Source organism: Pavona decussata, unplaced genomic scaffold, assembly GCF_977016875.1.
Source record: "Pavona decussata unplaced genomic scaffold, jaPavDecu1.1 SCAFFOLD_71, whole genome shotgun sequence".
NCBI classification, from domain to species: domain Eukaryota; kingdom Metazoa; phylum Cnidaria; class Anthozoa; order Scleractinia; family Agariciidae; genus Pavona; species Pavona decussata.
Genome location: NW_028145490.1, coordinates 1,127,123 through 1,139,236, shown reverse-complemented (window position 1 = coordinate 1,139,236; position 12,114 = coordinate 1,127,123). Strand labels below are relative to the sequence as shown.

General features: G+C 40.1%; 2 protein-coding genes across 4 annotated transcripts; both read right to left on the bottom strand.

Annotated features, from left to right (window-relative positions):
• Positions 1 to 402: 402 nt before the first annotated feature.
• Positions 403 to 5,639, bottom strand: LOC146477222 (synaptotagmin-14-like). Of its 3 annotated transcripts, none has more exons than XR_014865407.1 (3): positions 4,161 to 5,639; positions 991 to 2,256; positions 403 to 957 (listed from the first exon to the last, which is right to left on the bottom strand). XR_014865407.1 is itself a non-coding variant. In XM_085113671.1 (2 exons), the coding sequence occupies exon 1, from the start codon at positions 5,401 to 5,403 to the stop codon at positions 4,162 to 4,164; it is 1,242 nt and encodes a 413-aa protein (XP_084969797.1). In that variant the 5' UTR covers positions 5,404 to 5,639; the 3' UTR covers positions 403 to 2,256; position 4,161. The 3 variants fall into 3 exon arrangements, 1 of the variants encoding a protein (XP_084969797.1); XR_014865408.1 differs by having other exon boundaries at positions 994 to 2,256; XM_085113671.1 differs by having other exon boundaries at positions 403 to 2,256.
• Positions 5,640 to 8,794: 3,155 nt separating this feature from the next.
• LOC146477221 (uncharacterized) lies at positions 8,795 to 11,744 on the bottom strand. The gene is made up of 2 exons (XM_085113500.1): positions 11,663 to 11,744; positions 8,795 to 11,078 (listed from the first exon to the last, which is right to left on the bottom strand). The coding sequence occupies exon 2, from the start codon at positions 10,991 to 10,993 to the stop codon at positions 9,851 to 9,853; it is 1,143 nt and encodes a 380-aa protein (XP_084969626.1). The 5' UTR covers positions 10,994 to 11,078; positions 11,663 to 11,744; the 3' UTR covers positions 8,795 to 9,850.
• Between the last annotated feature and the right edge of the window lie 370 nt (positions 11,745 to 12,114).

The following is a 12,114-nucleotide window of genomic DNA, read 5'->3' as shown; positions in this document are numbered from 1 at the left end:
CGTGAGCGTTAAGTTCTCCGCAAGGAGGTAGTCTCAATGTCTCAAAGAATTCAAACAGCTTGTATCGTGTTTATATCTTTTTCAAGTGGGTAGTTTATGAGACGAAATGGAAACAGTTCTCTGGGCTTGCAATTGTGCTCCATTTTCAATGAATACGCTATCTCGTTGAAAACACAAGGGAGCAGGGATGGTGCAGTGGTGACAGCACTCGCCTCCCTTCAAAGTAGTCGGGGTTGGATTCCCGGACTCGGCGTCATATGTGGGTTGAGTTTGTTGTTGGTTCTCGTCCTTGCTCCGAGAGGTTTTTCTCTGCGTACTCTGGTTTTCCCCTCTCCTCAATACCAACATTTCTAAATTCCAATTCGATCTGGAAAGTGTCCCCAATCAGTGCTCTGCGCTAAATACATTGACACTCAAATAAAGTGGTTTATTTTTTTTAGCACATACCCTACAAAAATACACCCAGTAAAACGATTCCACAGATAAACGATTCTTTCTGACCAGTTAGTAAAGTACTTTATTGGAAAACGTATCTAAATCGGTAAAACGTCTAAACATATTAGAAATAAAAGTAGACAATTATGTGTAGTCGGTCGACGGTTTACAGCAAATTAATAAATGAAAGACCAAATATATGAATTTCATATATTTCACTTTAATCATTTTACGGCTTGTTGCTATTTTTTTAACAACCCTTTTCAAGTAGTGGCTAATTTTGAAAATTGACGAGAACACCGACTCTAAACATTTTCGTACCTGAAGCAAAATCGACTATCACCTCAACGGGCATTCACATGCGGCGGAGTATTGGCAAATTTAAAACAAAAAGCAAATGCGCTTTTTCACACCACAAAAATCCAAACAAACAAAAAAATCACTACGTCTGATGACAACTCCTTTCCTAACCTAAGTGAACAACCCATTTTGAAAATTTCACGTTTACAAGTCAAATACGAGCTTGCTAACAACAACGACAACAACAACAACAACAACAACAACAACAACAACACGTACTTAAAAAAGTTGGCAATAACAAGCTAGTTCTATTTCTTCCGCGGTGTTATGTACAATGTAAATGATGTGCACAAGGAAGCTTAATCAATCAACTCCATTTTCTACCCTATCATTTCGCAAAGAAATTTCTAATTATAATTCAGCTGTTCAAATTCAGCTGAAAACGCATTTTTTCATTAAACATTCCCCAAGTGAAATTGTTAAATATTGTAAGTAATCAGTCTCAAACCCTTATCAATTGTTTTACTATTATAAAAATAAACTGACCTTTGATTTTTCTGAAATCACTTTCGGTATTGTGCCAGGTTTTCTTCAAAAATTTTAAAGTTGCAAAAGTTTAACTGGCCCGTTGCCAGTATCAGTGGGTATAGCAGTACTCATATTATAAGAACTGATTTTCAACTATCATTTAGAAATGTTTTTCATGATAGATCCTCTGGGAATGATTGCATTCAATTGAGTGTCTAAGGCAGTTGACCTCGGTTACTTAGCGATTATGTTTAGCAACCGAAAGCTTTATGATAAGTTTGACTAATTTCCACAATTTGCTTACATTAACTAATTAGGTAAAACTCCAAGCAAGTCACCAACCTTGTTCTAAGGGTCCTCTTTTCGAAGAAACCTGGTAACGAGGTTGGCCAATCGCCAGCTAGTTACATGCATTTGCCTTCCAGTTTTGATTGGTGGAAAGAGTGATTTCCTTGGTGCTACGATTCGCAATCGAAGACCAGTCTTGAATGAAGATCAGTGACAAACTTTCAGAAAACTCCAGGGGCCCAGTTGTTCGAAAGATAATTAACGCTAATCCTCGATCAAACATTAACCGAGGTTTTCGTCTCCCTCATTAAAAATGTTTTCAAAAGCTAATTTTAAGCTAATTATAAAGGAAAGCCTAAGTCAAATTAAAGGATAAAAATCTTTTGGAAAAATCTTTGTTGATTAGTCATTAAACTTGAATCAAAGCTCATGTTAACACTGGAGTAGCTTAATCGGGCTTTGAACAACTGGGCCTAGGTCCTACATAAAGAACTACTGTAATAAATACCCTATCAAAAACTGTAAAAATCCCTTCAGTTTGAAGAATTATTCAACTCAAGTTCACTGATATAGCCTTTATAGTTGAGTTGAACCATACGCAAAATTTTGTAAAAGCAAGACCATAATTCTACCGCTGTTCAATCCAAACTCCTGCTGTGCTGCTTTAGTTGATTGGAGATTCTGTCTCCTCGTTTGCGGATTAAACTGGAAAAAGAAAAATACAGAATATCTGTGATGAAAAAGCAAATAATTTTCATGTACAGTCTTCATAACACATCACCCATCGTTTAAGTTGGGAAAAATGGAGAGTTTACGAGATTGCAAACTGAATTCACCCTCGAGTTTAAGTGCTAATTGTCATGCCCAAATTACTGGTCATACCACGGAGGTGTGTTGTGTGACCCTTGCAGAATAAATGGTTCACGGGTTCTTATTGACTCTCATGTGCTCTCAGGAGCTCGAGGAGAGTTTTCACTCACTTTTGCTAGCACAAGAACACGTCAATAGACTGTTCCCTGTCATCTTCGTGCCTAACTTTCGTGATGCAACCAGTTTCCTTCCTGTTGTAAGAGTGAATTTCAATTTCCTTCCCTTGCCGCAGGAAGTTCAATTGGCCTTCTTACGTCAGAGGAAGTCCAATAATTTTTCCTGTGTGACAAGGAAGACCAATTTCCCTCCTGTTCCAAAGGAACGCCAAGATCCTTCCTCTGTCACAGTGGATCAATTTCCCGTTCGCTGTTGAAGGTTCACATGAGAGCTGTTTTTTGCGGAGCAATTTGTATTTCTCTCGTATATTCTAATTCTAATTTGACGGGCTTACAATAACAGCAAGAATAAGAAAGATGTTTTCAAGCTCTTGCCCCACCGATCCTCGTTCGCTCTGAGCGATCCGTCATTATTAAATACTGCGTACGGGAGTTATTGACCCTGTCGCCATTTTTTTTTTTTTTAAAGATTTTTACCGCTCTGCAGAGCGCAAACCGAGACAAATCCGACCAACCGGCTTCGGGCAACAAGTTTTTCTGTTGATTTGAGTTACACAAACAAAAAAATTGCCAGAAACTGAAAGCGTTGAATAAAGATAAACAAATTAGGAAAACAAGAGTCTAGTAATTTGTTTACAACGCATCAGCATTAGAACAAAGTTATGAAAACGTTTGAACTGTGACCAAGAAAAAGAACGCTACTAAGCAGTATTTTCCTTTGATTCTGTTTATTATGTTGTACAAATTAGTCAGAAAGTGTTTCTAACTTTTAAGTCTGTGGGTGAAATCGTATTAATTAAGTGTGACCATTTACATGTAAATGAAAGCTACACGAGCAGTATTTTCGTGCTGTACTGTTTATTATGCTATACGACGTGGTTTTAACTTGTGTGTAGAGGAACCTAAAGTGTTAACATTCAAATGAAAGCTATTGAAAAATATTTAATATGGTGCTCTTTGCTTGTAACTGACTTGACAAAAAATGAGATTTAGGACGTTTTTTTTATTATTTCAAAATTGAGCTTTCTTGAAAGCGAGACGGTGAATAAAGAAACAAAAGTATTTCAGACAACATGAAAATTCAGTTCCAAGTGCTTACAAACTTGAGAAAACTTCCAAAGAATGACAAGATAAGATAAACCAACAACACAACAGACAGACATGGCAAACTAAGTAGACAAATTTGTGTCAAATTTGACTTTTCAACGACGAACTTGCCTAAACAGCCAATTTATTGCGTCAGTCCCGGTTAAATGGCAATTTTGTGTACGCTCTATTCTTGCTCGGGTGTAAAAGTATACGAAACACGTTTCGATGGACTCTCTTACTTAAACTGCTAGTTTCGGTATACTGCAAAGTTGTTTAAAAAGTTGACGAGAACAACTCGCCCAGTTCCATTTCTCGCCAAGACGAGCTTGCAAATACAAAAATGTACAAAACAAACATTTGGCAAGAATTAAGATCAGTTACTTTCGACCATAATTTAGCGGCCAACACTTTTCCCAAGTGTTTTTGTTGCATTCAAGCACAAACCTTTTTTTTTGGCAGGAGTTTGGCAGGAGTTTATTATACTTAACATCATGCACGATGCATTGTTTACAGAAACAAGCCATCAGAACTAACCTTATTTAAACAAAGGATGCCATTTTGTGACGACCCTTTCGTTTCCCTTTACCACTTCATTCCAGTGGTCCTGTTGCAAATGGCTGCTGGATTGCTTACCAAAGCACACCTCCCCGATGTTCTCTCTCTTTCCTCGCCTGTCGCCAATGCGAAACAGCGTGAAAATCACGCTCACATTCGCCAGCTTCTCGTACGTCACGCGGAACATGAACATCTCGTTGAATTCGGCGTCGATAACGTGACGCTTGAGCGTGGTGCGGCAGACCCGCAGCATTTGGTTGCTTTCGCCCATCAGCTTCATCTCAACAGCAATATCCTGCGGCTTGGAGTTGTTTAGAAGGCCGAGATTGCGGGTTTTGATAACTTCAACGAGGAGTTTTCGCGTCAGAGAGCGGTACTCCAGAGACAACAATAGCTCGGGCTTGCTATCCTCTGCGGGTGTTTGCCCGCTCTCACCCGTGATGGTCGCAATGTAGCGGGAATCGATGGCGTAGGTTTCGGGAATGTTGAGATCCAGTGCGATGGTGACTGCTTGCGGACCCAACTTGATATCGTTGAGACTCACCACTCCTTGGCCAATCATGTGCTTGGACATGGCGCGGTGGTCGTACAAGCGGAATCGCAGTGACATCTGGTTTATTCTGTCCTTTGGCGTAAGGATCATGCTGAATGGTTCTTTAAACTTCTTGGGGCGAGCGCGAAAACTGTGTTGTCGAATGGGCAACAGCATGCAGCTAATCTCCAAATCATCCATCTTCCAGTTTTGGAAAGGCGGGAATTCCACGCCTAGGATAGTTAGCGTCAGCTTCGAGGTTTCAGAATCGTAGACGAACTGCAAATTGAGCCGCCCGCCAGTCCCAATTTCCCGCGGGTGTCCCGAAGCTGTGCCATTCTCTTGTACGACTTGTATGCTACCAGGCGCATTAAAACTGGAATCCTCCTCGCTTCCTACGCTGGATGGTGCGACAGACGCGGTGCTAGCTTCCTCGTAGTTCGGTTTGTAATCATCGCTCGGAGAGACCACAGGATCTGCTGGGGCGGGCTTGTATTCTAATTCCAAGTCGCCGGATTTGTCGCCAGCATTACCATTTTCTAAAGCTTCTTTGCCTTCTTCAGGTGGTGCATCCTTAGTATCACCGTACGCGCCACTTTTCCTCTGTACTTTTGGCTTTGATCCGCCGTTGACGCAGCAATGAAACAGCGAAAAGATTGAGACAGATTTTTTCTTCTCTTTCTCAGACATGCTGTTTGTTGTTTCACTCAAGCGAAAAGTTCAGTTGTAAACTTGCAAAGGAATGTTTCTATCACTCTCCTTATTTCCTTAGCAAGCGACTTAAAAAGCTCCGAATCCTTCAATAAGAATTCGCACCTAACTCTGGCCAAAGTATCAGACTGTCACAAGCAGACACGTACAGAGGTTAGGACGTATCGTCAGCAAATAAACACAGCGCGCTCGTATTAGACTGATATATTATATCTGCACGAAATCACAGCCCATAAATTTGACTTGTTAATTAGGTTTAACAATATCTCCCGCTCGGAATTATCGACGGCGGTTGCAGGCTTTGTTTTCGCTTCAAGCGGAATGCAGAACTCAGCGCGCCAAGGCGTTGTTCGTCTCACACCAGTGAATCTTTTGTTTAGTAGATGTATGCGGCTCTAAGGCTCTTGTTGTATAATCTATTGGCCAATAAATAGGTTACAGAAATGGAACTCTTGATCTCTTAAGTCCTCAAATATCCATATTTATTGATCAACGAGCGATTTATCTTAACCACAGCGAATTGCGCGAAGGTCATGTCTTTCGATATTTATACGTACCCCACAGTATCGCTTCCTTGCACATCCTTCCTTTGCCGTCTTTGTGCAAAACCACGCATTGCAACGATGAATGATGAATATCCTTTGCTTTCTAAGCACTAGCACAAAGCTATGCTTGGAGAACGTGCTTCTTATTAAAATTTCAATTATCTGTGGCATGTTCAGCATAGAAGAGCAATTTGTTCGCGAGTCATTTGCCTAAAGGTTTGGCTCCGGCTTATCATAAAAAATAAGCACAAAATTAAATGGAAAAATCAAGACTCGCATTAAATGCTTTTTACTAGAAGCCTGAAACTGTTGAGGGTGAAATCAACTTAATTTTCCTGATTATAACAAATAGCTTTATTTGTTGTTTTGATTAAATTAATTTGTATGGAAATTAAATACGGATAATTAAGTACAACAGAAGGAAAACTTTTAAACTGAAGGCCCGTTTACACGTTAAAAGAGAAGGAACGGCTCGGTTAGAAACAAGTACCGGTACCAGACGAAATCTCCCGTTTACACGTAGAAATTCTGTAATGTACCTAACAGAAAAAGGCACGGTACTTGAGAGCCCCTTGGAACGGGTACTAGACCGTTTACACGTTGTTTTCTTCGAGACCGGTAACGATAGAGCCCGCAATAATTAAACAAAACTGCTTCGATTAGTTGTTCATATGCGCTTGCACGTACAGTACACTGTGCGTATCTCCGACTATCATAGATTTACAAGCACTTTTCTGGTTTCTTCTGAAGAAGAGAACACGAAATTCACGTTTGACAGCGCGAGTGATTCTTCAGAGAAATGCCTCTGAGAAAAATGTACCGAATTAGGAGAAAAACAAGGCTTACGGTTCTCCTATTAACAGCCCTTGTATCGCACTTCACAGTCGAACGGAGCTTGTGGCAAATTCCAAGAACAAGCGCTTGGTTTGATCTTAGCACTTACCGCACTTACTCTGACGATCAATGGTATGCTAAACAACTGACGTGGAGTACTACGGGCTCAGAAAAAATGTAACAGAACGGTACCGAAAAAAGGGCGAGCGTTTACATGTTGTAAAGAAAACAAAAATGTGGGTACGGAACCGTTTTTTATCGGTTCCGTTCCGAAAGGGGTCCGTAGCCGCCTATGGACCTTTTTAGGAACGGAACGGATAAGACTGGAACAGGTCAAGTACCGTTTACACGTCAAATTTTGTCGGAGCCGTTCGTCTTTTTATCCGAGCCGTTCCAATTTTTTCGGTCGTGTAAACGGCCCTTGAATGACCATATTTTTGTTTATCAGTTCCAAAAAAAAAATAATTCTTCAAAACGAAAACTTGAGTTTGGGTAATTCGTGATTTAGCTCAAAAAAGGGTGTTTTAGTTGTAATTAGGCGTTAATGGAATTAAATCAGTAAGGTGACAGTAAGCATCCCGCAATTAATCGAGCGTGTTGTCGTCGAATCGAATTGTCGTTGGGTCGAATCGAAGTTGGCAGACAATGGTAAGCATGCGCACAAACCTCACTATGGCCGGAATGCTCAGTTGTGTTGACTCTTGAAGCGAGTTAGGTTAAGCTTAGAGCACTTTCCGTTTTCCAGACCTCCCAGTCTGTAAATTGAATGAGACATTTTGAAGAGATGGTGCTGCAAAATCTTGAAAGATAATCACTCCGAAAATGGTACGCGCTCTTTTGATGAAATTCGAAGGACTTGGATTAAACTTATCCCTCAAATCGATACATTCCGAACTGACCACGAGTCTGGCCAGCCAGATTTGACAAATGGAAAGCGGCCTTAGATTTCTCAAAAACCAGTTAAATGGCAGTATAGTATTTCAAAACAATATTCAGGCATTATTCGGTTGACCTTTTTGATTAGCAGATCTTGATTTGTAATTTCTCGTACCTCTGACCAGCTTCATACCATATAAGCCCCTGGCTTTTGCCTCGATCTGATTGTAATTTTAAATTCTGTGATGCAAGCTGATAATAAAAATGTTTTTCTACACTAACAGATCGTACTCTATATGAATCTACTGCAGCAGGCCTCATCTCCATTTTTTTTACGACAGACGTTTACAAGATATAGAATTCTCTTGATAAAACCAACGACCATCTACGTCCGAAATATTTGCAAAACCTCTTCCACCCATATACGATGAGGAGGGCAAAACGATACAAGCCAAGGAATTCTGATTTTACTAAACACTCTTGAGATATTTAATTAGGACTGGCTTTTTTTGTAGCATAAGCCGTGAGTTAACAAAAGAGGAATATGTTAGAGAAAGCTGGACAGAAGATGGTGTTACAAGACTGTGCTACTCGTAGCTCAGTCGATAGAGCAACGGACGATCAAATCTGGAGGTTGTGGGTTCGATAAAGGAATATTTTTTTCGTTTCATTTGGATAAATAGTACTATTTTCTCACTAAAATCACTCGCCAGTCTGCAGTCTCACTTCGAAAGAAATCCAGCTTTAATGTATGTTGTTAAAATTCAGTTGATACATATTCTTGACCCCAGAGCTCTTCCGTTTTGCGCATGACTGAAGGCGGGGAGAATATGTTTTTTTCCTTTAGGACTTGTGCAGTGAAGCCAAAGGGTCTGGGGCCGAGAATGAGTTGATACCAGCACATGCGCACTCGCACAGTTGACCAAAAGACTGTGACAAAGTGTGTTTGTGACTTTCAACTGAAATGCGCCATTTTCTCGAGAAATTCTAATGACTGGACCATTGTATAGTTTGTTACAGACAAATGACGAAGGAGATTTAATGACACTGAATTTTCGGCAAATAAACAATACTCAATTTTTAATGTTGGTTCATAAATTGTCATGTACCATGGATACAACATCAAGCTCAGCTGAACTAACAAAATAACAATTCCCTTAGTTTGAGGTTACACTTTGGCATGTTCGATTTGGAAGTCAAATCAAATGAGACGTAGGTTCTACTAACTGTGTTCAGCCACCTTAATTAGAATATGCTTTTGCTTGTACTATTTTTGCGCCTCTTGAAGAAATATTTAGTGTCAGGAATTTAATGGCATAGTATTTTATTGTTTAATTTGAATGCAATTCTTGCCTTTCAGCAAATCGGAGCTGGTGTTGTTCTCATACCACAAGTCCAACGCCGATGGTTGACTAGTACATCACTCAATAAAAAATGTACTTTTTTCTAAAAGTACCAACAATTCGAACTCCCAAGATTATGTGTGAAGAATGCTAAATAAATAAGATAGTCTCAATTGCGATATTGCTGACAAATAACGATGATATTAATATTGTTCATGTAAATATCAAAAGCGGTTTTTACTACAAGACTAAAACGTGTAAGAAAAGTTTCCTCGACGGAACTCAAAACTGAATCGAGCAGAAGCTAGCTTAAGTTTCAAGAAATAACAAATTAATAGAGATATTTAGAATAGCGTTTACGGCAAACGGCAAACGTGAGATTCACGTTTGTGTTTTCTTGAAAAAATGAGCACAGAAATGAATGTAAAATAATTATGGCTTTTGACACAAACACAAAACTTCTCAATTTTACTGAGAAACTGAAAGCAGCGAGAGGCAAATGTAAGATAAACATGATCAAGTGGTCTTTTCTCCGTTTCTCGTAAACGTAATTCTAATATCTCTATTATATCTTTTAATTATGCTGATTGTTATTTGCATGTACTTCTCTTAGTCATTTCCGGAGACAAGAAGTACCTTCTTGATATATTGGCATGCTCCCTGCCATACCGATGTTGGAATGACAATCTGCTGTTTCGTCAATTACTTTTCTAGAAAACTAGCCCAGAGTAACGTATTATAATTGTTTTATCTTTACTGATCTTCACCGCTCCCCTTTATAAGACGTCACAGTAATGGTGACACTGAAGCCTTGAGTGTACGTATATTTTACAAACGGGTATTGTCGGCAGGGTTTAGAGGAGGGGGAGTGGAGAGCACCATTTCATTTGTACCCGTTCTTGGCCGCGGTGGTGCGAGGTCACTTACTTCATTTTTGCCTGTACAACAGCGACAACAACTGAAGAAGCTCTTTTCTAGTGGTTTTAAAGGTGAAACGGCGTACAGTACAGTGCAAGCCAACGCGAATTCCGTTAACCGAAATAAAGTTTCATGAATGAACCAAGGCCAAGGCGCCAGTGTCGTATTTTTTTCCCACACAAAAGTAAATTGTATCACTTCAACTAGATCGTAGATTTTCAACGCGAAAAGCGCGATGCAGAAGAATATTGTCAGTGAGGTAATAATGAACACTTTGCGTACGGCTTTGGAGCTGAACGACGAGCGCTTGATTCGGCGTGGGATGCAAGACGGTGCTTGCACGTTACTTGAGTCCAATCTTCCAATTACTGCCCTATGCTCCGTGTTTTCGCGAACCACTTTACAACCGGTCCTTGTGATCCGAATGGCTGTGAACAGGGTCATGGCTAGCAGATATGCGGTACACACCATGTACAGAGCCGAGGTATTCTCCACCACTGCTGTCACCACGTCCGCTATGATGACGACACTAAAGTGTCCTACGATTACCAGCACCAAGAACCGGACTTTGCGTAGCTTGGAGTATGTCAAAGGCGTGGGTTTTACGCTCGCCGTGAACGTAATTTGAATCAGAGCAAACGCAGCCATGAAACAAGGGAAGCCGAGACCAAAAACAATTCGATGAACGTAAAGCGGGATAACTATGTCTGCATTGTTGATATGGGTTGTCATCTCGTATGGGAAGAGTACCAGCGCCAGCGCGCGGGTAATCCCGAGGACTATAATCAATGAGTGAACAGCGTACGATACATTGCGGGACACCTTTTCCCGCAACCGTCGCTTTCTGGAAGCCGCAATGAGACATAAGGTAGAGTAGGCTGCAAGTCCCAAAAACAGCACCACGAATGAGATCCAGTGCACCTCCCAGCCCCATTTGAACACAGCTTGTGCTTCTATCCAATCAGGAACTGGCTCTGAGTTAAGAGGTTTCTTTCTCCCTGCTGGTTGATTACCGAGGATGACCTCGCTGTTGTTCGCTGTTGTATTTACCATTGCCTTCTGCTGGATGTGAGCTGTTTCTTCGAGTGAGTGTTATTTCGAGTTATAACACAAAATCTTGTCACAATGCGGAAAAAACCTGCCAGTAAACGACAATTTTAAATAATTAACATCTATAAGGGAGAAGCAAATCTTATAGATTTTATCTGACTACCGAATGCAAACTAGCTTGTTCTGCTATCTCTGCGGAATTAAGCCATTAAAACAATAGGACAGGAACGGAAAAAATGGATAAGAGAACTAAAAACAAGAATAATTCAATTCTTGTCCCTTCTACTTTAAAATGGCGTGCTTCCTTTTCTGTGAAGCCGTTAGTTTGTCTCGATCGGGTAATCTGAAATACTTAGATAAACTAACGACAAAACGGGGAACTGAGTCAACCCTATTTTAATTTGATCACCGGGTTTGCTTTGTTATTTGCTTCTACAAATTTCATTTGATTTACTTCCCAAAAGATGCTAATTAAATTTGCATCAACAACTCTTTGTATGGATAATGTCGTTTGCCTCGATCCGCGATCTCTAACTTCACCAAAGGATTGCACTCACTTTCAAAAATGAAGACGACCTAATTCAGCATGCCAAGAGACGCTGAAAACGAAAGAACACTGCCAAAGCTAGCCAAAAATTTCAAAAGAAATCAAGAAATGCTGCAATATCATACCTCAACGACAACAACTGACGCTTCAAAGTCATCTCAAGAACACATTGCATTCGGCTCCTATCCCCATTCAACTGAACTTTTGCTTCAACGTGTTTGTTCATCTTATAAGTTTGGTAATGACATCTCCAACAAGTATTAACAAGTACCGAGGGCGTCAAAGCTGTTGAGAATATTGCAATGATGTAGCAATAAGAAAATAACTCACTTAGCCACCCGCAATTTTCCCAAGAGTAATATTTCTAGTTCTGTTGGTATTGGCCTGCGTTTACTATGAAAGGTTCAACACAACGACAATACACAAAACTTGCCTGTCACTAATGCTTTTGAAATCCTTTAGAGGACAAAGATATGGCGCATTTTTAATACAATTTGAAGCAGAACATTTCCACATTTGATCAGTTAGCGAAGTTCCTGATATGAAATCTTTTTCAATTTTTGTTTTGTTTTGACCA

What these genes read in the sequence shown, in the direction of transcription:
- LOC146477222 (XM_085113671.1), bottom strand. Translation starts at nt 5,403, where the DNA reads ATGTCTGAGAAAGAGAAGAAAAAATCTGTCTCAATCTTTTCGCTGTTT.
- LOC146477221 (XM_085113500.1), bottom strand. Translation starts at nt 10,993, where the DNA reads ATGGTAAATACAACAGCGAACAACAGCGAGGTCATCCTCGGTAATCAA.